The 23,471-nt window shown below is 43.2% G+C and overlaps 5 protein-coding genes across 5 annotated transcripts; 1 reads left to right on the top strand and 4 right to left on the bottom strand.

Annotated features, from left to right (window-relative positions):
- Positions 1–146: 146 nt before the first annotated feature.
- Positions 147–6,141, bottom strand: ugcg (UDP-glucose ceramide glucosyltransferase). The gene is made up of 9 exons (XM_087790789.1): positions 5,801–6,141; positions 4,049–4,190; positions 3,882–3,984; positions 3,142–3,243; positions 2,968–3,080; positions 2,709–2,887; positions 1,526–1,612; positions 1,264–1,450; positions 147–1,198 (listed from the first exon to the last, which is right to left on the bottom strand). The coding sequence occupies exons 1-9, from the start codon at positions 5,896–5,898 to the stop codon at positions 1,028–1,030; spliced, it is 1,182 nt and encodes a 393-aa protein (XP_087646915.1). The 5' UTR covers positions 5,899–6,141; the 3' UTR covers positions 147–1,027.
- Positions 6,142–6,946: 805 nt separating this feature from the next.
- Positions 6,947–7,703, bottom strand: LOC148079294 (molybdopterin synthase catalytic subunit). Its single transcript, XM_087790786.1, has 4 exons — positions 7,571–7,703; positions 7,343–7,499; positions 7,135–7,258; positions 6,947–7,074 (listed from the first exon to the last, which is right to left on the bottom strand). Exons 1-4 carry the CDS (start codon positions 7,695–7,697, stop codon positions 7,012–7,014), a joined length of 471 nt encoding a protein of 156 aa, XP_087646912.1. The 5' UTR covers positions 7,698–7,703; the 3' UTR covers positions 6,947–7,011.
- On the bottom strand, positions 7,699–9,540 carry mocs2 (molybdenum cofactor synthesis 2). The gene is made up of 3 exons (XM_087790787.1): positions 9,465–9,540; positions 8,581–8,702; positions 7,699–7,825 (listed from the first exon to the last, which is right to left on the bottom strand). The coding sequence occupies exons 1-3, from the start codon at positions 9,474–9,476 to the stop codon at positions 7,699–7,701; spliced, it is 261 nt and encodes an 86-aa protein (XP_087646913.1). The 5' UTR covers positions 9,477–9,540.
- A 65-nt stretch (positions 9,541–9,605) lies between these two features.
- Positions 9,606–14,471, top strand: hsdl2 (hydroxysteroid dehydrogenase like 2). The gene is made up of 11 exons (XM_087790785.1): positions 9,606–9,737; positions 10,289–10,452; positions 10,517–10,615; positions 10,681–10,795; positions 10,854–10,957; positions 11,019–11,117; positions 11,179–11,373; positions 13,036–13,107; positions 13,188–13,334; positions 13,854–13,982; positions 14,044–14,471. The coding sequence occupies exons 1-11, from the start codon at positions 9,721–9,723 to the stop codon at positions 14,151–14,153; spliced, it is 1,251 nt and encodes a 416-aa protein (XP_087646911.1). The 5' UTR covers positions 9,606–9,720; the 3' UTR covers positions 14,154–14,471.
- On the bottom strand, positions 14,441–23,268 carry wdr36 (WD repeat domain 36). The gene is made up of 22 exons (XM_087790784.1): positions 23,064–23,268; positions 22,052–22,079; positions 21,880–21,980; positions 21,696–21,813; positions 21,500–21,632; positions 21,373–21,427; positions 21,176–21,308; positions 20,310–20,485; positions 20,107–20,227; positions 19,913–19,978; positions 19,428–19,517; positions 19,219–19,361; positions 18,943–19,060; positions 17,604–17,769; positions 17,365–17,473; positions 17,222–17,301; positions 16,486–16,593; positions 15,275–15,506; positions 15,092–15,205; positions 14,945–15,026; positions 14,699–14,886; positions 14,441–14,628 (listed from the first exon to the last, which is right to left on the bottom strand). The coding sequence occupies exons 1-22, from the start codon at positions 23,205–23,207 to the stop codon at positions 14,479–14,481; spliced, it is 2,655 nt and encodes an 884-aa protein (XP_087646910.1). The 5' UTR covers positions 23,208–23,268; the 3' UTR covers positions 14,441–14,478.
- Between the last annotated feature and the right edge of the window lie 203 nt (positions 23,269–23,471).

Raw genomic sequence — 23,471 nt, 5'->3', positions numbered from 1 at the left:
AACAAAAATGTCCAAACTTCAGTGAAACCACACACACATACATGAAACATTAACAACAAATTACATTTGTCAAAGATAATAAAAAAAACCCAGCTAGCTGCCAGTTAAGTCGAGAACCCCTGGTTTAAATAAACAAATCAAACAGGTTTGCTCACTGCTCATGATCACAACAGCTCGTTTCCAGAGTTAAAACTTTTATTGTGGCGAGTCCAAGTCAGTGTTGAACTGTGGCTGTTCTGTTCAGACAGCAGATGAGTGGTACAAAAGAACAAATAAAAATAAAAAAATCTACAATTTATAACCATAATAACTAACCTAAGGGCTCGTCCGACACGAAGCGATAGTGTCATCAACCAAACCCCGCGCGGCTGTGCAAGAGCCTAAAGCTACACACACACATACACTGTTTTGAAATGTTTGTTTAGCCACTGTGTGTTTTACGACTTACTGGTCGTGAAATGTAACAATACTGAAGAATTTGACCTTTTAGTTTTTCACTTTCGACAGAACAATGACTTCTTTTTTTTCACAACTTTTGACACAAATCTGAGGTGAAAACAAATTAAAAATGATCTGAAATGTGCGGACAAATGTTGGTTGTCACAGCAACAGCTACCAACAACTTCATTATTTCAAAAGAGCAAAGTTCACAGTTTCATCGTTCCTTCCGTCGCCGACGACACGGCATCTCCAGAAAACATCTTTTGGAATATTTTTCACTTTTTAGCATCTGCTAAGAAGAGGTCACATGACAGACAGGCAGCGTTGGGATTGGACAGCTGAACAACAAAGAAGGTCCAGCATTTTAAAATAAAGACACAAAAACCCATTTCTTCTCATAACATTTTGGCCAATGAGCATTCTGATTGGCTGGTCGTTCCTTAATAAAGTTAGCACCAAAAAGAACATAAATAGATAAAAACACACACATGCACTCTCTCTCTCACACACACACACACACACACACGCACACGCATACGCACACTAAAAACAAGTATCAGTCTGTTCCCAAGAGGCATCGTTGAAACTACACGTCCAGGATCTCCTCAGCAGTGCCTCCACAGCGGAGACGGTACCGACCCGTCCTCCAGCTAATGGTCGGGTCCCACAAGGCCGACAGGAAGATCTGAACCGCCATCGACTCCCTGATGAACCAGGCCACGGCGAAGTCCAGCTTGGAGAAGCACAGAGCGCCGCCCTGCAGGACCAGCAAGGTTAGTGAGCACCAAACGTTCCACCCCTGACCACCCAACGGACACAGACCTGAACCCCGGTCAGCTGGATGTAGTCGGCGATGAACCAGGCCAGACAGTGACACATGAAGAAGACCATCATGTCCCACCGGAACACGTAATGGACGGCCCAGCCGATGATGAGACTCGCCAGGAAACACTCGGACACGGGCTCCAGCACCGTCCCGGGAAGCATGTTGATCCTGAGCTTGGTCCACCTGCCAAAACGAACGCGCCGGGTTAAAGAGGCTTAGAGGAGGTTAAAAGACTTTCATCGGTGTTTTGAGTCGTACCTGATCATGCGGGACTGAAACTGGCCGATAGAATAAGAGCCAGAGTTCTGCAGCGCCACCTGCGTTGCCATAGAGAACTTCCAGCCTCTGAGTGATAAAAAGAACGTTACCCAGAATTCCAGCCATAATCCAACGTCGTTGGACCATTTCGATCAAGGCGTTTCATACTTGATGACGTCACACGCTGCAAACGACCTTTTAAAGGTTTTTCATATGAGCGAACAAACCTTTTAAATGGGTGCCTGGAGGGAACATTGTCTGTGTCTTGGCTATATTTAACTTACTTTGAGTAATCAATACGTTTACCATACAATTTTACTATTTATTTGGAAACTCCGCCCCCCTTAGTCACTAACATGTTTGTATTTCATTGTAATCACAATTTAAATATTTGAAGTCAAACACTTTTCAGCCAATGAGCGGCGTCAACACATGACAAAGACATTTGCTGTGTCTCAAAGCGCATACTAGCGTACTCAAAGTTAGTATTTTTAGTGCGTAAGTGCGTCTCAATTCTTAGTATGCGAAATTTAGTGCGCCATGCACACTAAATTGCCGTACTAACACGCCCACAAAACTGAGCATGGTTCGATGGACACTAACCACCCTAAATGGCTCCATCTTAATGAAGTTTTAAACGGAAGTTACGTCATATATAAATGCATATATATATACATATACTTACAGGTGCATTTTCAGCAGCAGTAGAAGGACGACACGTCTTCGGTGCTGATACCAGCTTAAATATCTCGCGAATATTTCGATTCTCTTATTTTTTCTTTATTCCTTTTTCCAAACTTGCAAAACGTGCTGCCAGCAGGTGGCGATAGCGTTCAAACAGCTGGTTGCAACCATCGTTAAATATAAGTAGAAGAAGAAGCTGTCCTGTGATTTACGGTTAGTGCGTAGCAGCAGTGTTTGATTTGAGACATACTATCTGTGGAGAATTTGCGTACTAGTTAGTACGTACACTATCCTGATGCATACTACCTTCTAGTATACTAAGAGTAGTATGCGATTTGAGACACATCAATTCTGTTGAGATAAAAGTCACCTGACCAGGAAGTGACAAACGGTAAATTTTCCAAATATTTCTCTCCACTGCAGTCAGAATATTTCATAAAAAAAGACATTAGGGTTTGCGGTGTGTGATGTCATCATGTAGAAAGTGTACTGTACGCACCTGTCGGCGATGGCCTTGGCCATGAAGTAATCCTCAGCGATGTACTGAGCGAACGCCACCAGCCCCCCCGCCTGGTCCAGAACCTCTTTCCTCATGAGACAAGACATCCCCGTCACACACTTGATCCCTGTGACGTTGGCCGAGATGTAGGAGCGAGGGTGGGAGGTGCCGAAGTAAACCTGTCAGGGGTTAGGGACGATATCACTCGAGGGTCCGACCACATCGTCACCCGATCGTGCCGACAAAACGCTTCCTTCACCTGCTCCAATGTGGCGGCGAAGCCCTGGCGGTCGGCGACGTACGGCAGCCCATGAACCAGACCCACCTTCTCGGTCATCTGATTGGTCATGTCGGTGAGAGTGTCGGGCTTCACTGCGGAGAGACGAGTGTTAGCGACGGCGTCGGCGCGAGCGACGACTGCTTGGACTCAAACCTCGGATGCCGCTGTCACAGATCCAGACCAGACCGTACTTGGCGCCTTCATAGCCCGGCATCAGGTTGTTGATCTTTGGGTTGATCCCGACCTTCTTTCCTCCTGGAAACAAAAGACAGGAGTCACAACCAGAAAGCAACGAAAAAATGACTGAGAGAAGTCAGTAACAACGGTTAAGAGCCGTTTAAATAAGTCAATTTACTTTAATCGAAAACCTAGTTCTAATCTCTGTGGAAGTACATAAGAATATTTGTAATATGTTTAAACTTTTATTTTATTTTTATGTTGTTGTTGTTTTTAAGGGATTACATTTAAAAAAAAAAAAAATTTAATTCAATAAATTCTACATAGAAAGCTTAACTTTGTTTTGTTTTTTAAATAATTGTTAAAAGAAAATTCTATATTTTTGAAAATAAATCTACTTTTTTTCTATTATTCTACTATTTTCACACAGAATTTGATATTTGAATAATAAAAAAATATAAACACATATTTGTAGCCTTATAACATATATAACAATACAATACAACAATATAACATTGACAGCATTCATACATTAAAAAAATTAATTAATTTAGGAAATATTCAATTATTAAAATAGAAAAATAAAATAAAAAACTTCCAATATATAAATGATTGAATGCAATTTTTCAAGAAATCACATTCAAGTTTCAACATTTGAAATTCAACCATTCAATGCTTAAACTAAAATAATATCTCTGGTGACTCTTGTCTCTCACCAGTAAAAAGTCGGGCATCAACGTTTGGATATTTCCCCAGAAGTTTCTTGCAAACATCCACTGCCGGGTCATCCTTGTCTTGAACACAGAGCAGGATCTCGAACTGAAGGAGAAGAAGGTCAAACAAGGTCAAACAAGGTCCCGAGCCAGAGAAGAGCGAGTCGTACCTTTGGGTAGTCCAGTGTGAAAAAGGTCTCCAGGTTAGAGATTAGGTTCGGGTCGACACCCTTCAGGGGCTTGAGGAGGGAAACACCGGAGTGAACAAAGGAGGGTTTGACCTCCGACCTCTTGCGGTTCAGATGGAGCCTCCTACAAAGGCGGAAACAAGGTGGTCAGCAGTGTTGAGCTTTATCATTAGTCAAAATAAACCATAAAACAAACACTCTCGGTTTACACGACGGGTTACACAAAGACGCTTTACAAGAACGATCCTGCTCTGATCCCTTGACACACATGTGACATTTTGACATTTTCCAGCCATGATGTAACGTTTTTGGACTCGTGTTCTAGAACTTCGTCACCACCAAACTACTCGTCAGCGGCTCCGAGACGTTCATCTCCATCTTGTTTTGTAAACAAATACACCTGTGGAAGATTGCGCAACAGCAGGGTTACACCTGTGTGACACCAGGGAAATATATGTTCGATCTTAACACGACAACTGCAGGATTTGAACCTTTGAGGCACGATTTCTTTGCAGATGAATGGTCATGTGACACGGACAACCTAGTCCGGCTCAAGCGGGAAACCACGAGTCGTCTGCATCATCAGTCACAGGCCAGCAACGCAAAGAAGAAAAAATTCTTTCTTTTTCACGTTCATCAATTCTTTTATATGCAACATGAATGGACTCCCCCCCCCCAAGATAAATGTGTCCCGTGTTTGGAGCCAAGAATGAAAACGGCTGCCCAAATGTTTTTTATAACCTAAAATAGTTCGACGACGATTTGATAACATTTCTGACAAGATTAAGGGAAAAGTTACAGCATGTGTTACAGATCAAGGAAGTAACTTTGTTAGGCGATTCAGAGGAGCATCGATTCTGAAAAAGTGAGTAAAAGATGCGGGTAAAAGATAAACAATTTCCCTGGAAACCTCCTGAGGGATCAATAAAGTTATATCCATCCACCTATCAACCTTGTAAGCTACAACTGTTGGTATATATGTGATACACGTCACTTTGCTTTTTAAAGTAAGTAAGTAATTTTTATTTGTATAGCGCTTTTCCAGACCAGGGTCACAAAGCGCTTAAACAATCAAAACAATATTCAATAAAGTATATACTTTAAAGATCAAGATAAAACTGATAACACAACAGGAGTTTCACTTTACATCTATTTTAGTCCCAATACAATATAGCATATACTCTTTGTTTTGTCAGTAGTTTCAAGTCTCTTTTGAAGGTAGTTATCTTTGATATTTGCCTGCTTTAATTCTTAATCTTATTCACTCATTTTTTTTGCTCATCCTCAGTTTCAAAATTCACAAATTCTCCCTTCATTCAAGTCAGAATGAAGGTTTCAATAAACGAGCTCCATTATTGACACGTGTTGTATGACAAAAAGTTACATTATTAATGTACCATGAGTTCTATTGTCACATGGTCTCCAGAGAAATCTACTTTGAACCTACACTGTGTAACACCATCTCTACCTAAGTGTTCAGATCTTCATCCATTCACGGTTATATGGTCCCAAGGTCTTCTGTCTTCATGGTCATCCTGGATTCCATTCTTACCCCCCCCATCATCAGGGTCTAAAACCCGCTTCTATTTCGGACACACGAGTGACCGGATGTTCGGCGGGGACAGCGCCCCAAAACACCTGACCGAGCATCCGTCACGTTTCCTGCCCCTGAGAGCAGGTGCTTCGACAGCAGCGGGACGAGAGTGTTAGCCTCTTAGCTTAGCTCGTACTCACACGTAGAAAATAGACATGAGATGCATGAGCCACAGGACGCCGAAGAGGATGAAGCCGAACCCGGCCAGAGCTTGCATGGCGACCTCCAGCAGCTCCATGGTGTATCCACCGGGGCCTCCTAGCTCTTGGACGCCGTCGTCCGCGATCACAACCACGGTCAGAACCGACCGGCCTCGGGAGCGATCAGAGAGTCCGTGTTGACGAGGGGGGGGTAGGTGATCCGCCTCAGGCCGCTGATCCGGATGCAGACGACGGAGGTCCGGGAGCGGAGGGCGCGGGGGCCGACCGCCTTCTGGTTTCTTCAGGTGTGGGTTCAGGACTCGAGAGTTGGGGGGGGTTGGGGGGAGGGGGGGTCTCAGAGTCAGCAGACCGGCCGACGGACGGTCAGCTGACTAATCGGGGGGTAGGGCGGGGGCGGCCCGGAATCAACGTAGAGGCTTTTCCTGTTTACTTCACAATAAGAGTCTGTTTGTTGTGTCTTAGACTTTCTAATGTCTTAACGTGTTAACGTCGCGAAGACATTTCTACCTTCATGGTTGAGCACAACCTTTGGATCGTAAACATACCTGTCCAATGAAATCTCGTCTTAAAACATAACAAAGACCTGCTGAGATACACGTGTGAAAGGCGCTGGTTCTGCTTTCAATACCAGATAGAAAATAGTGACTTGTGTCACGTCAATACAAGTGGTCCAGTTTTAATATTAATTTACAGTGTCTTGAACCATCATGGGAAACTTTACTGCTCAATGTCAATTAAAACAGGATTTTCCTTGATTTTTTGGAACTCCTGTTGTGTTATCAGTTTTATCTTGCCCTTTAAAGTATATACTTTATTGAATATTGTTTTGATTGTTTAAGCGCTTTGTTACCCTGGTCTGGAAAAGCGCTTTATAAATAAAAATTACTTACTTACTTACTTGTTTTTTTGGCACGCTTGCCTCCTGGTGGGCATTTGCAGAATCGCACCCGTGACAGTAAGTAAGTAAGTAAGTAATTTTTATCTATAAAACGCTTTTCCAGACCTGGGTCACAAAGCGCTTAAACAATCAAAACAATATTCAATAAAGTATATATTTTAAAGATCAAGATAAAACTGATAACACAACAGGAGTTCCAGAAAAACAAGGACAGGCGAGTCAGGCTCATAAAACCAACACAAACACTTTTAGATGACATGTGCTTTATTTTGAAATCCAGTCTTTTGGTCACTTATGAAGACCAGCTACACTCCTTGTTCTGCTTCCACTGCTTCTCGTCAGAGTCGTATACTTCCTGCAAAAACACACACAGGTTGAGCCTTAAGTACTGGCTCAGCTGCTCCCGGAGGTTCACCTGCTTCCAGATGGGGAGTTTGGCCTTCAGCTCGGCAACAAAGTGTTGAATGGCGCTGTGACTGTCGTGACGATGAGGAGACGAGATCGCCACGACGACACTCGCCTCACCCACTCCCACCAACCTGGACAGAGAGGCTACGGTTAGCTTTGGTCTAGTTAGCTTTACTAGTTAGCCCCCCCGATATCACCCCTGGCATCATGCAAACCCGAGTCGGTGTTGTGCACACAAGTGCCTCACGCTCGGCCAGCGCCCTCTGATGTCCTCGCACAACTTGGTGAATTGTGATTGGACCATGCCTTCGTACGCCTCGTACTCCAGACTAACAACTGTCCTCCCATCCAGCTCCTCCTCCCGAGTCGTACCTGTGTACAAACAAACACAATAATAAGATCTTGAATCCTGTGACACGCACAACAGTTACACACCGACATACCTACAAACATTGACACAGCTCCACAAGTAGGACTGACAGCACTTTCATACACTTCTTGTACCGACAGCGGGTCCCGGGTCACCTTGAATAAGCTCCGCCCATCCTCAGGTGAGGCGTCCTGTGACATTTTACCCTCCGCTCAAAGGAGGAATCACGGCCACCTCGTCTCCGTCCGCTAACGTCACCAGCTGACCGTCGATGGCAACGTATTCCTGACGCACTGCCAACACCACCTGACCCTGCAGGACACACAACCTACACACAAACAAGGTTTGAGGTCAAGGTGATGCAAGATTGTCCGAGTACTTGACTTTGACGTGAATCACGTGATTATTAATGAAGTCGTAACTGCTTGCATTTGTTTTAAAAAACAAAATATTTCCCCCCAAAAGCTGCTGGAGTATCCTCTCGTCCTCAACATCGGGACCATCCTGGATTTTATTGTTCCTTCAGCTGCATAGGACATAATAACTGCTTCCATTAGATGTTTAATTGCTGCCTAAAAGCAAAATAAACACCAACATATGTCTAAACATCAACTTTTATAATGAGCTGGAATCGACTGTATCCTCTCGTTCTCAGTCATTGCCGAGATCGAACAGGATTTTTGCTTGATAATTATAAATACTTACTAAAAAATGTTTTTTTCATCAAATTATTTCATACACCAGTTACTGAAATATAAACCATAAAATAACTAGGATAAAAATCTACTATGATTTGAAAACAAAGATAATAATACAAATTGGTACAGTGCTGTTGAATATCAATAAGGTATCATGAAAATATTCTATTGTAGTGTAAGTAAGTAAAAGTTATTTGTTAAGCACCTTTTTAGACCAGGGTCACAAAGCACTTTAACAATCAAAACCACTACAAGTGTATCAATATTTTCCTTAACCCTGTGTGTGTGAGTGTTCTGTACACAAGTAAACAGAGCAGGGAGAAAGGTTGGCAGAGAAAAAAGGGCACATGTTGTTGTGGACAGGCTTGGGAGGGTGAAAGGTCACCTGGGGTGTCGCTCTAGCAGGAGGCTCCACAGGTCGCAGGTACTGATGGGTGTCGGGACAGTAACACACTCCTCCCTCACGCCGGTCAGCTCAGAGCTTTTGGCGAAGTACAGCACACACACCTGAGGCGACAGAAACAAATGATTGTGGAGAGAGTGAAAATACGACTCATGTTTTCAATATAATCTGCAGCACTTTGTACACACTAGTAGGTAAGTAAGTAAGTAATTTTTATTTGTATAGCGCTTTTCCAGACCAGGGTCACAAAGTAATATAATACAATATTCAATAAAGTATATAATTTAAAGATCAAGATAAAACTGATAACACAACAGGAGTTCCAGAAAACCAAGGAAAAGCCTGAACAAATAGAAACGTCTGTGAGACTGGAGCCCTTTTTGCTGAAGGACATTATTTGTGGTTTTGTTCCAGATAAAGTAAATTATATTGTCATCCTTGGTACATTTTTATTCACAAGTGCAAATATATCAATCTATATTTCATAATGAGTTTATTTTCCAAAGTTCTTAAACCATAGAGAGTAAACTCGCAACGATTTTTTTTAAACTTTAATTGAAAGAAATATAAAATGCATTAAAAAGCCTTAGCACTGTAATTGTATTTTTTAATGCTTTTGTTAATACATTTTTGTTTGTGTCATTCAACGTTCAGTGAATCCCTCGTGATCAAGATCCTGGAACGTCATAACCAACACTGCGCATCCTCGGCACCTCATGTATTCTGGATGATCAATAAAGTAACAACAAACTATCACAAACACAAAAGAACACACAAGTCGGTTCCACGTGATATGCATTGAAAAGCTAAATGACGTCACCTCCGGATACGATAAAAGAGTGACTCAAAAAAGATGCGAAACTTACCTGAACCGTCATGAAGACTACCGATCTCGCCTCCACACTTCCTGACGTCACATCTGGCTCGTGACATTCGTTTTCCGGTGTCAAAAAAAAAACGACCTGAACGACTCCTGGTGCGACACCTGCTGGTGATAAGACAGTTGGGAGGCTTTTATTTTGCAGGTCGTCGTGAAACGGGAAGTTGATCAACGTCACATCCGCTAGCGTTTCAAGTGGGTGAAAGGTTGCCTGGAAGTCAGATCCACAACCTGCAAGAAAGATGCTTCCGAACACAGGGTGAGTCCATTCCTTCTCCAGACGCGAACCCTCTTGTCGTCCTGTCAGATAAAAGATCTACTTCCGCTTCGTTTCTTCCTGTTGTGCGCCAGAGTTTGTGAGAATTTGAGAGAATCTGTTGGACTAGCATGTGTTTGTGTCGCGACGCCTCCAGTTATGAGGTCATATCCGCAGAAGAATCCCTACGTTTGTGGTTAAAATAAACTATAAATTAAACTAAAATATATAATGCACGTGTGGTTATAACTGAACTGGTTCTGGATGAGGTCAAAGGTCATGAAACCGGCTGGTTCGGTGGAGGAGGGCGGGGCTTGCGCAGACGTTCATAAGCACTGTAAGTAATTTGTATTTATATAGTGCTTTTCCAGACCAGGGTCACAAAGCGCTTAAACAATCAAAACAATTTTCAATAAAGTATATAATTTAAAGGTCAAGATAAAACTGATAACACAACAGGAGATCCAGAAAATCAAGGAAAAGAACAAATAAAAACGTCTTAAGATGTTTCTTGAAGGAGTTGGAGAAGGTCCTGAAGCTGTGTGTCGTTTCAGGAAACTCGCGGGCCTGACCCTCTTCATCACCGGCGCCAGTCGAGGCATCGGTAAAGCCATCGCGCTGAAGGCAGCCAGAGATGGAGCCAACATCGTCATCGCCGCCAAGACCGCCGAGCCTCACCCCAAGTTGCCCGGAACCATTTACACCGCCGCCAAGGAGGGTAGGTACTGAAGAACGCACGCACACACACGGACACAAGAATGACAAATGTCTGGGGGTCTCAGTGGAGGAGGCGGGCGGGAAGGCGTTGCCGTGCGTGGTGGACATCCGTGACGAACAGCAGGTCGACGCCGCCGTCCAGAAAACTCTTGAGACGTTCGGAGGTGAGTCATGTCAAACGCGCCGGGGCCCCATTCCCGTACCTTCACCCCTCGCATGTGACCCTCAGGCATCGACATCCTGGTGAACAACGCAAGCGCCATCAACCTGACGGGCACTCTCGAGACCCCCATGAAGAAGGTGGACCTGATGCTGGGGATTAACCTGCGCGGAACCTACCTGACGTAAGTAACCCCCCCACGACCCCCACCCTGTGACCCCTGATCAACTTTTTGTTTCCAGGTCCAAGCTGGTGATCCCTCACTTGCTCAAGAGTCGCTCGCCCCACATCCTGAACCTGTCCCCCCCCCTCAACCTCAACCCCGTCTGGTTCAAGAACCACACAGGTGAGCCGCGTCCACGCGCGCACTCTGACCCGAGCCAACGACATCACTGCTCCTGTTGCAGCGTACACCATGGCCAAGTATGGAATGTCCATGTGTGTCCTGGGGATGGCTGAGGAGTTCAGAGGTCAGATCGCAGTCAACGCTCTCTGGCCCAAGACAGGTGAGTCCCGGCCGCGGTCCCTGCGACTCCTCGAAGGACGCGCTGACCGCGTTTCTTTCAGCGATCCAGACGGCGGCGATGGACATGCTCGGTGGCGAAGGCGTGGGAAACCAGTGTCGGAAAGTGGACATCATGGCCGACGCCGCGTACGCCATCCTGACCGGCGAGTCGAACTTTACCGGGCGCTTCGTGGTGGACGAGGACCTGCTGAGGGAGAGAGGGGTCCAAGACTTCGACCAGTACGCCGTGAAGCCAGGTGAGCTCACACACACTTCTTCAGTCGGATCAAATGTTTGGATTTCTTTATTAAAATATTTAATAATATTGATTATTATATAAAGTGTTTTTTATATATAAGAAAGCTTGAATTTGTTTTTGATTTCATTAAAACGTTAAAATATTTTATATTCTAATTGAAATAATTCAAAATTAATATTTTCAAAATTCAAATTTTTTTTTTAGAATCTCTTGACTTTTAAATTTAAAATGAAGTTGGTGGTATAATTTTGCTTCAAGACATTACCAAACTAGTACAAAGACGATCACATGATTTGCTGAAAATTGGATTATTCTCAAATTTATTTTTGAATTATTTGAGTTGGAAAGTCAAACTCAAAACAAACAAACAAAAATTTGACCGTTTTAAAATTAAATTATTAGAAGAAAAAAAAATACAACCCATATTCACTGCAACCTGGATTTAATTATTAAAAATAATAATTAGACGCTTAATAAATATTTTAACAAGAAATGGAGAAACTTCCATAATTTTGACAAAGAATCATTAATATAAAACATTTTTATTCACGTTTGGTTCCGTTGGTCACTTACGATCACTCGTAAAATACGATATTTTACTTTGTCTGGATTCTTGTTCTTCACTAAAACATGAGGGTCTAGACACATGTTTAGATGAACAATCCATCCATCAATCATTGTTTGATTGACAGTACTTCTTGATTATTCGTCAAACTCTTCCCACTCTTGTAGTGACGTGTCTAACGGTGTCGAGGCTTCAAAGCATGTGTCGAGTAATCCAGGACGATTTTTGGGGCTTTGAAACAAAAGGATCTCAGGATCAATTCCCCGCGTTTGTATTTTTAGGTTATTGTTTTAAAAATAATATTGTGATACATATTGCTTTTTTAAGTTCTTGGCATTAGTCACAATACAAAACATTATGTTAAAGAACTAAACATTGAAAAATAAGCTAACTCTTGTTTTATTTTTGTTTAGACAGTATTTATATTCTTATATAATTGACACCAGAGAGTTTATTCTGAAGTATTTACTACCTTTTAATATTTCTACGATTTAATTGAGTTCCTAAAAAATACACTTGATCATTCGTCCAAGAGAATAAAGTTGTGTTTATAAAAAATGCATTTATGTATCAAAATTATCAACAAAAATATGTCCCAACAACAGTATGGTCTGTAATGGTTGTAAATATGTATACATTATGTTTAACAAAATAAAAAACTAATATCTTTCCTAGTCTAACAAATCGTATATTATGGCAATAAAAGTTTCTGGTCCTGATTCTGAATCAATTAAGCAAAATGATGTCAGAGCTGCACACTTATTGTCCACTTGATGGCGTAGTAGAGCAAATCTTCAGTGGTTCATGAGGCTTCATCTCGCCATCAATCATTTTTAGATTGTTTCTTTAACCGAAGCTAAAAGGCAAACATGCTAAACCGACAGTAAACACTAAATAAATATCGTGAGCTCAGTGTAAACACTAACTCCAAAAAGGAACAAATTAAGATGAAAATAATCCCAACCATTAGTCAACATGAGAGTGAGTAGACATTGAGTGAACGTTTAAAAACCTAGACCACATGTCTGACTGTTCAGGGTTTGAATGCGCCGAGATTCGACCTCTGTCGCTCACTCGGCTCCTCTCTGGTCTCAGGTCACCCTCTGCTCCCCGACTTCTTCCTGGACGAGACTCCGGAGCAACTGGTGGAACATTTGGAGAAGCACGGTACTGCAGTCTGTCCTCCACCTGCACAGCTGACCCTCGGCTCACGACCCCTCGGCTCACGACCCGTCTCTCGTCAACAGGTGCGACGCCGGCTTTCAAAGCGCCATCGACCTCAGCACCGCCCCCTGCTGGCGGACCCATCGAAGCGACGTTCAATGTCATCCGTCAAGTCATCAACGAGGACGTCGTCAAGTCCACTCAGGGGGTTTACCAGTTCGACCTGTCAGGTACGACGTCATGTGACACCTAAGGTGTGTCTAAGTCATCAGAATATTGGTTGAGTTTATCATTTTAATTTATTATTTATCGCTTTGATTTGATTATTTTAAGCATTAAATCATTTTGGTTAATTTTTTCTTTTTTTGAAAGGTTGAAATTGTATAATTTAATTAAATTACTGTAAATTGAAAGGTTGAATTCGATTTTTTTAATACATTGAATTACAAAATTACTTATTTTATATAACATACTTTTTTAGATTTGAGGTTTGTTTAAAAAAATATTTTTCATAGCCTTTTAAATTCATTATAAAATGTTGGTATAATAGTGCATAATAATGAAGGTAAAGGCTACAAATTAAAAACATCTTACAAATGTTTATGAAATTAGAATATAACACTTGTGTGTGTACAAAAAAACTTAAAAGATTGTAATTATAAAAACTAACGTTCAATATGCAAATTATATACTTCAATTATAAAATGTTAAAGTCAATATTCTGATCTGAGCGACTCTGATGTCATCAGGCGAGAACCCGGGAGTCTGGTATCTGGACCTGAAGAGTGGTAGTGGTCAGGTGGGTCAGGGCCCGCCCGCCGAGAAGGCGGACGTCGTCATGACGATGAACTCAGACGACTTCACCAAGATGTTCGCAGGTGGGTCTCCGCGTTGCTTGGCGGCTGCGGCGGCGTCGTTTGCTAACGGCCTGTGTTGCAGGGAAGCTGAAGCCCACCATGGCCTTCATGGCTGGGAAGCTGCGAATCAAAGGAGACATGACGCTCGCCATCAAACTGGAGAAGCTGATGGGTCAGATGAGCAAACTGTGAGACCCTCGACACCCCCGCCCTCCTGCCACAAGTGCCCGAGGTCATGTGACTCCAGGAACCCTTTACACGCGCCGCTACAACGCCTCCTCTGCAGATGGACGAATATGACTTTGACTGTCTAACAACTTTTGTCTGCAGTTACTGACACAATGAAGGAGCCATGTCTAGTTTCTTTAGATCGTTTATGTTCCATATTAATGTGATTAACTACGGTTGGCGAGGAGGCGCTGAAGCGAGCGTGTGTGTAAAGTCTGACCACGATTGCGTTAATAACGTGTGAAACTGACTTGTAGTAAATAAAGTTTTAATGAAAGAACACATTTTATCAAAGCAGCGATGACTTGGTGTACGAGAGGAGACACAGCGACTGGTCCAGGGACGTGCGCAGATCTTTCCAGCGTTCTTCTAGTCGCTGCGAGAGTTTAATCAGCGCTGCCATGACGACGTCGTCTTGAGTGACGGCGCGCAGATGCATCTGTGGGGGGAAAGAAAAAAAAAAAAAAATCTTAGAAAACCAGCATTAAAGCTTCAAACAGGTTCCTCACCTTCAGGAAGAGAGCCAGGTACGAGTGTGCCAGGTCGAAGTCCTTCCCGCTCGTCAACATGCTGTCAATCATCTGAAGGAAAGCCAGCATGAGCTCACTGGCTCCGCCCCCTTCGGGGGTCAGGCTGGTGATCTCGATGGAGACGGCGGACGGACCGGACTCCCTCAGCAGGCGGCGCGACTCCTCGTCTAGAAACGCAACTAGTTTTGATTTCGATCTTCTACGAGAGATTGTCTTTGAACTCACATGAGCCGGAGTCCAACCCCGCCTCCAGACTGGCCATGAACTTTGACCTTTGCGCAGCCATGCCCCAATTAATAACCTTCGACTTGAGACACAAACCAGGAGAAGATGTTCACACGAGTCGTGACTTGACAAGACGTCGAGTCCTACCTGAGCCTCCTGGTTTGGTTCTGTGGGCAGAGCGAAGCGGGGGTTCAGTCCAGGGATGGTGGGCAGCAGGAACGGCGCCGTCGCTGCGACTGGCGCGGGGGGTTTGTTCCGCTTCTTAAAACGGACAAAGCACAAAGAGAACGTTAGCTTGACTGACGGCGCCGAAGCAGCTCAGAAAGTCACCTTGATGGCGTCCAGGTGCAGAAGACTCTTCCAGCGAGACTCGGGCATCAGCGACAGCGTCACAAGCTCCGCCCCCAACTGCTCGGCAGACTGATACGTGTCGTCCATCTCCTCCGTAGATACTTCCTGCTCTTCGTCGTCCAAGGTCACCCCAGGCAACATCTCCACTTCAGGCTGGTAGTCCGCGGGAAGAGGCCGGAGCCCCACCGGTCCACATAGACTCCTGTTGGTCCTGCAGGGATGGGATGCAGTGAGCGACAGAACTTTCTAATAATTATTTCATTTAAGACCAACTCGACGATCAACCAGAATTTAAAAATAATTATATATGTTTAGAGACAAACTTTTCCAAGTTTCCAATAATGTTTTTTTTTTCATAAAACCTAATAAATGTCATCAACTATGTGGAGATTTGAATCCGAATTAAAATATTATCAGGTGTACACGGGAAATAAATGTTTCTGATTCTGATATAATATAACGTTTATTGTTGAAAATGGGATTTTAGACATTTTGATTTGGTTTTAAATGTATTAATTAATTGCCTTTAAATAATTGTTAAGTACCGGTGGGAACCGATCGGTTTGTATTCTTTCATAAATAAGTATCATCTCATTAGCTTTCTCACATGTTTTTTCTAAATTTCAGTTGATATTTTCCCCTGCAAAGCAGCATTCCATTATTTTATTTAGGACTGATAATGGAAACATAACTTAGGCTATTATTACTTTCTTAAATGTATCTTTAACTCACATTTCCTCTTAGTTTCCAATTTATCTAACACAACTTCTCACATTTAGATATTTAAAGAAGAGGAATATTTAGTCCATTTATGAGCTCTATGAATATTCATTTGTTGCTGCAAATTGTTAAACCAATACCTTCCTACCAGGAGTAAAACTGTTATTACCATAGACTGGAGGGTTAAGATGAAGTCTGACCTTTATACCAAATATCTACCATATTTCTGAAAATTGTATTTTGTGTCTAAATATAAGCCATCATTTGGCATTTTAGTAAATCCTTCTGTCCCCAAAAAAAAATAATTATTGTCTGTTGAATTATAAAACCTCATCGTTCCAAGTTGTACTTCTCAACAATTCAACAGGTTTGATTATTATTATATCCAAGGTACAGAAGCAACACATCTGTTTTTTAATTCCATGTAAAGTTGTAAAATCATTCTTTCCATCTGTGTGATCACTTCTTACCACAGGTACAGGCCCACGCTGTCCACGTGAGCCGTCGCCAGGAAGTCTCCAGTCGGCGACATGGACACCGCCACGGGCGCCATGGCAACCAGGAAGCAGTCGACCAGACTGATGGAGAACGGAGGTCGAAGTGTGACCGGAGAGATGTTAGGAGGTGTGGACAGAGAGAAGAAAACCAAAGAAGAACAAAAGAAGACCAGGGGCCTCGTGTACTAAGTGTTTGTAGTTACACAAGTGGATATTAAATTATTCACAAACGAATAAATATGTTCTCATTTACCGAACTGATGATCTTTATTTATAGACTATATTTTAAGACAACATCGATCATTTTATACGGAATATCTTAATCCGCTTTTTCATGCTATTCAGTAAAAAAGAAGGAATTATGAGCTTGTTTTTATAATATAACAAACTGATCGCTTCAAGTCGCCTCTATGAGTCACAGACGTTCTTGTGAAACAACATCACGTCCGTTTGAACAAAGAACAGAATGAAAACAGCAGAAGCCGGTTTACCTCGTGTGATCGGAGCGATCTCCTTGAAAAACACATGATTTGTTCATTTGTAAAACTAGTTAATTTAAATATGATTTAAATATGTAAATGATGGCGTGGAAAGGAACAAGCGAGGATGCGAATAATTCTACGTGGACGTGCGTATTTAGTAGAAGACCCACAAACTTCTTTGTACTTGAGGCCCCGGGACAGAGAGAGTGAGAAGAAGAGAGCTTTACCTTCCAGAAGGTAGGTCCCAGGTCCGGACTGTACAGTCCATCGCCGTGGTGATGAGCCAGCGTCCGTCTGGACTGAACGTCTGTCAAGGAACGCATCATCATGAGGGATGAGTCGTCATCTAAGGACTAGCATGAGCACCTACCATGCCGGTGATGTTGCCCCGGTGGCCAGCAAACTTCCTCACAACTCGTCTGGTTTCCACGTCCACCACCAGCGTGGAGAAGTCGTCCAGCGTCACCGCCAACATGCCGCTGAGGAGATGTTTAGTTAGTCGACCCGAGACTCAACCGACAGGGCGACGTCACAATAATCTAGGACTGGAACCTGAGCCCTCCTGTGGCTCAACAGATTTTTTGGTCAAACAAAATACGGCGGAGCTACCTCTCTCTGTGCAGCAGAATGCTGGCAGGGGGCGCCGTTAACTGCATCTCTTCTTCCTGTTTCCGACTCTTAAAGCGCCAGAATTTCAGTAGACGATCGGACGCCACGGAGAAGGTCAGCTGATTCACTGAGTCCGTGGCAACACCGCGCACAGCTCCACCATGAGCTGAGACATCAGAGGAGACATTATAGGATACATCAGGAGAGAGAGAGGAGACATTATAGGAGACATGAGGAGAGAGAGTAGACATCAGAGGAGACATTATAGGAGACATGAGGAGAGAGAGGAGACATTATAGGAGACATCAGGAGAGAAAGGAGACATCAGAGGAGACATTATAGGAGACATCGGGAGAGAAAAAAGATATTAGAGGAGACATCAGAAGAGACATTATAGGAGACATCAGGAGAGAGAAGACATCAGAAGAGACATTAGACGAGACATCAGGAGAGAAAAAAGATATTAGAGGAGACATCAGAAGAGACATTATAGGAGACATCAGGAGAGAGAAGACATCAGAAGAGACATTAGACGAGACATCAGGAGAGAAAAAAGATATTAGAGGAGACATCAGAAGAGACATTATAGGAGACATCAGGAGAGAAGACATCAGAAGAGACGTTATAGGAGACATCAGGAGAGAAAAAAGATATTAGAGGAGACATCAGAAGAGACATTATAGGAGACATCAGGAGAGAGAAGACATCAGAAGAGACATTAGACAAGACATCAGGAGAGAAAAAAGATATTAGAGGAGACATCAGAAGAGACATTATAGAAGACATCAGGAGAGAGAAGACATCAGAAGAGACATTAGAGGAGACACCAGGAGAGAAAGGAGACATCAGAGGAGACATCAGGAGAGAAAGAAGATATTAGAGGAGACATCAGGAGAGATTTTATAGGAGACATCAGGAGAGAGAAGGCATTAGAAGAGACATCAGAGGAGACACCAGGAGAGAAAGAAGACATCAGAGGAGACATCAGGAGAGAAAGAAGATATTAGAGGAGACATCAGGAGAGATTTTATAGGAGACATCAGGAGAGAGAAGGCATTAGAAGAGACATCAGAGGAGACATCAGAGGAGACATTATAGGAGACATCAGGAGAGAAAGGAGATATTAGAAGAGACATCAGGAGATAAATTAGATATTAGAGGAGACTTAAGAAGAGACATTATAGGAGACATCAGGAGAGTTGGGAGATATTAGAGGAGACATCAGGAGAAAGAAGTCCCAGAAGAGACATCAGAATAGTCATAGGAGGAGACTTAGGAGGAAACCTCAGCGGAGACATCATCAGTTGGTATGAGACAAGGGGGTCGGAGGTCAACTCACCTTTCTGCTCGTCACCAAAAGAGCCGCGGTGGAGTCCAGACTGCATGTTGTAGACATCAACGCGGCCACACGAGGAGCCAATCACAGCAAAGTTTCCACAGGAAGTGATGTCGACGACCTGTGTGAACACAAAGTCAGGATTATCGTCTTCTTCCACTCATCCCGGGTCAGGTCGCGGGGGCAGCAGAGAGGCCCAAACATTCCTCTCACAAGCTACATGGGGTGACCTCGCTCCTCATCCCATTTCTGAGAGGAACAATTATTTGATTGACGTACCTTGGCAACAGAGGTCCTGGAACTGCTCTCACTCTTCAGCTGATGAGCTCCCATGGTGCACCTCTGATAGTTCCAGGTGGTGGCAGCGAGACGACCGCGATGACACGCGACGATCCCGTCCCAGTCCGACTGCCGAGGCAGAGCTGTCCATTTATAGAAATAATTATCCATCTATAGACGACAGTCAATCAAGTTTTCTGATGTCACACCTGAGGAGAACGTCATGATTGGAGGAAGTCGCAGCTCCTCGTACAGGAGGCTCCGCCCCCTTTTCTTCTCTTTCTTCTTATTTATGGAGCCTTGAAAGAAGAATCCAAGTTTATTTGTGTGACAAGATGTTGACGTGAATATGTTTGGGACAAATTAAGCCTTTGGTGGAATTTCACATTTCAATTGTTAAAACTATATATTTTTTTCACTTAAAATGTATTTTTAAGCATTTCTTATAATTTGTTTATTGAAAGTATGACTTATATAAACAATTAAATTAAAACATTGCAAAACAAGTTTCAAAAGGATTTTTTTATTTTTATTTACAAACACAAGAGTGTGATATTTTAATTCCAATTGAAAAAAAAAATACATTATCTAAGTTCTTTACTATAAACGTCATAATTTGGTATATTTGCAATGTTGTGTGTGTGTGTGTGTGTCTGTGTGTCTGTGTGTGTGTGTGTGTGTGTGTGTGTGTTACCGTGGCCCAGGCTCTTGTTGAATCGGTCATGTACGGTTGAAAACGACTGCAGTGTCCCGTCTTGACCTATAGGGGGAATAGTCATCAATAAGTTAGCAGAGGTGAGCACACAAGTTAGCTAAACTAAACAGATGAACTCAGTGACCTCAGAGTTACCACCCAGATTCCTGAACTTTACACAAAGATTTGCTCACCTGCACTCAGAATGTTCTTGCCATCGTCGCCATGGTGATTGATAACGGTGGGCGGGGCACTGTGGCCCTGGCGATGACGCAGAAGTCTGGCTCCGCCTCCCTCCTGGTCAAAGATCCACACCTGGACAGAGTTCCTGTGTGGGTTAGTGTGGGTGGGGGGCGGGGGGGCAGTTGAGGAAGAGGTTGAGGTGAGTGAGTCTGACCTTGATGGCGTTGTCAGCTCCGTTGGTCACCAACAATGGTTCTCCCTGCAGGAACGTCGCCCCGGCAACAGACGAGTTGTGAGCATTTCTCTGCTGAGCGACCAGCTGCTGACGCTCCAGGTCCCAGAATGCCAAGTGACCCTGAGGACTGGCTGACACCATGACAGGAGGTCCGTCTGCAAATAAAAGGATGTGACCAGAGTGACCAGGACGAGGGAGTGAGTGCAGCGAAGAGGAGGAAGAGAGACAAGGTAAGAGTGCAAAAGCAATGAAGGGGAAGAGGATAGAGGACGAGACAAAAGTGATGAAGAAGTGACAAATGGGACGAGGAAGAGAAGGTGGGAAGAGGAAGTGATGAAGGTGAAGAGGAGAAAAGATGCAACGAAGATAAGGTAATGAGAAAGAGAAGAGTAGGTGATGAGAAAGAGAGAAGGTGATGAGGAAGAGAAGGTGATGAGAAAAAGGAGAGGAGATGATGAGAAGAAGGAGAGGAGATGATGAGGAAGAGAAGATGATGAGAAGAAGGAGAGGAGATGATGAGGAAGAGAAGGTATTAAGAGGAAGTGATGAAGGTGAAGAAGAGAAAAGATGCGACGAAGATAAGGTAATGAGAAAGAGAAGAGTAGGTGATGAGAAAAAAAAAAGGTGATGAGGAAGAGAGGGTTATGAGACGAAGGAGAGGAAGTGAAAAAGGCGACAATGAAGTGACAAAAGTGATGAGGAAGAGAAGTTTGGGGGAGGATGTGATGAAGACAAAGAGTAGAGAATATGTGATGAAAATAAGAGAAGGTAAAGAGGAGAGAAGGTTATGAGAAAGAAAAGAGAAGGTAGAGAAGGAAGATAAGTTAATGAAGAAGATAAAGCACCTGTTCTGAAAGCGAGCGCTGTGATTGGCCCCCAGTCTTGGGTGAAGCTCATGAGCGTGTTGTCCAGTCTGATGTTGTGGACGACGATGCGTCCTGTTGCCGTGCCGACAGCCACCACATCCACAGCTGGTGTCTGTAGTGATGTCATCAATCGTTAGTAGTGAGACTAGACCGAGGAGGTCGACACCTGCGCTCACCTGCTGCAGAGCAGTGACCCCTGCTGACCAGCCCGGGAAGGTGAACAACAAAGTACTGAGAGAGATGGACAGAGTTAAGAGCATGTCAGGTGATCAAACCAGGAGGGCTCGCAACAAGTCCACACACCTGGTCTTGATGTTCCACAGCTGCAGGGCACCCTGGGAACTTCCCAGCAGCACCTTGTTCAGGTAGGTGCTGGGATGCATGATGGCCGACAGGTCAAAGGAGGCGGGCTCAAACTGCAGCCTCAGGTAAATCTCTGTAGCAAAGCATTATGGGTAAGAAGTGTTCGGTCAACGTTTTCTTTTCCATGTCATCTCACCGGCCTCCTGGACGTCCCACACGATGACCTCCCCGCCGGAGTCAGCAGAGATCAGCTGGTCGCCCAAGGGAAGCAGCAGCCGGACCTCGTGTTGGTGGGCCTTGTATCGCTGGACCACCTGCTCGCCAGAAACACATTTGACTGACAGCTCAGGAATTCATATTCACAGAAATAAAAACTCTACCTCCTTGTTCCTAGCGATGGCACTGATCAATTGACCGGTGGCAACAAACGCCAACATCCTGTCGGCTGCCAGACACGTGATGTCATCGTGGAGGCTGTTACCTGGATGAACGACAGCAGCCAATCAGAGATCACAGCACATTTCTGACCGATGATGAAGGGACGAGACTTACTGACAGAGACGATCCCCAGTCGAGAGACCTGCAACAAACATTATCATGTGAGACACGTTTATACTACCGTCAAAACAGGTTTTTCAATAAAGTTTCTCTTTTTTTAAATAGACAGTTTGCAAGAAAACTTTATTGAAAAAACGTACATCCTCAAAGCAATAATCAACAATGACTTGGAACATTAACATTAATATTATTACATTATTATGTGCTGTTATACAGTAAAATAGCATACTTTTTTTTTTAAACGTGAGTACCTGATACAAGAGAATATTATTGATGGAATCATATATACATGTTTCATAGGATAGCGACTACAAGTGGTGACTTTGGCTAACTGTATTTATTTCTTTACTTAATTAAGTCATTTTTTAAAGCTTTATTTGTATTGGTCAATTACAAAAGTAGCACATACACAATGTACAGAATATTCAGCTAATATTCACAAAGATTCAAAATATTTTTATTCTTTGAAAAATTATAAAACTTTAATACACTGTGTCTAAAAGAAAAACATTAAATTAATGTATACAAGATATCTTTTTTTTTTTTTTTTAATTAAAATGTGATATTAGTCAATGCAATAAAACAGAAAATCACACACACATACGGTGGATGATAGATGAAATGTGATGGTAATTTACTGTAACATAGAATTGAAAATAAGTGAATAAGATTCCGATTCTGTAAGAATACCTTTTATTTAAGGTAGTAGATCTACATATTTAATATGTTATATTTTATAACGTTTAGGAGATTAATGTCTTCATGAATGTATCATTTATTATGCTTTTGATTCGTCTCCTGCACATGCGTAGATCAGGTACCCTAGGCTGTCCTGGTTCTGGACTGACAACTACATGAAGTGACAACACATATTCATTAGAGAAAATATATGGTGGTGTTTTTCGAAAAGACAACTGGCCCTGCGGTTCCGGTCCAATTACTTCTTAAATGTCCGTAGACGAGTCCGAAATAAAACAGGAGGTAAACAAGCATCTCCATCACTTACGTTGTACGTGTGAACACTCTTCCCCACTGATGTCGACACGTAGAATTCTCGGTGTTTCTGGTGGTACCGAAGCACGTGCGGCACATGGTTCGAATATAGACCCAAGACTCGGAACCCCGAGAAAAGCGCGCTGCTAGCGGGCATGTTGGATTTTCTTCCGAACACACTTTTTACTAACAACTCCAGCAGCACAGGGCGCACATGTGATGGACGAGAATTCAACTGCGTCCGGTGAGAAACAGCAACAGACATCCAAAGTTCCGCCTAGAATAGTTCCGGGGTATGCAGGGCGTTTGTTTTGACACTTTAAAAGTTATACATTTTAAGTCGCAATAGGGCGTCAAATACTCAGTTAAAAACACTTGTCATATATTGATGTTGGCACAACTGGAGCAATGATTAAAAGAC

The sequence above is a fragment of the Callionymus lyra genome, chromosome 5 (genome assembly GCF_982586985.1).
Source record: "Callionymus lyra chromosome 5, fCalLyr1.hap1.1, whole genome shotgun sequence".
Taxonomy (NCBI): Eukaryota; Metazoa; Chordata; class Actinopteri; order Syngnathiformes; family Callionymidae; genus Callionymus; species Callionymus lyra.
The sequence above is the reverse complement of the archived record's forward strand: the minus strand, read 5'-3'. Positions and strand labels throughout refer to the sequence as shown.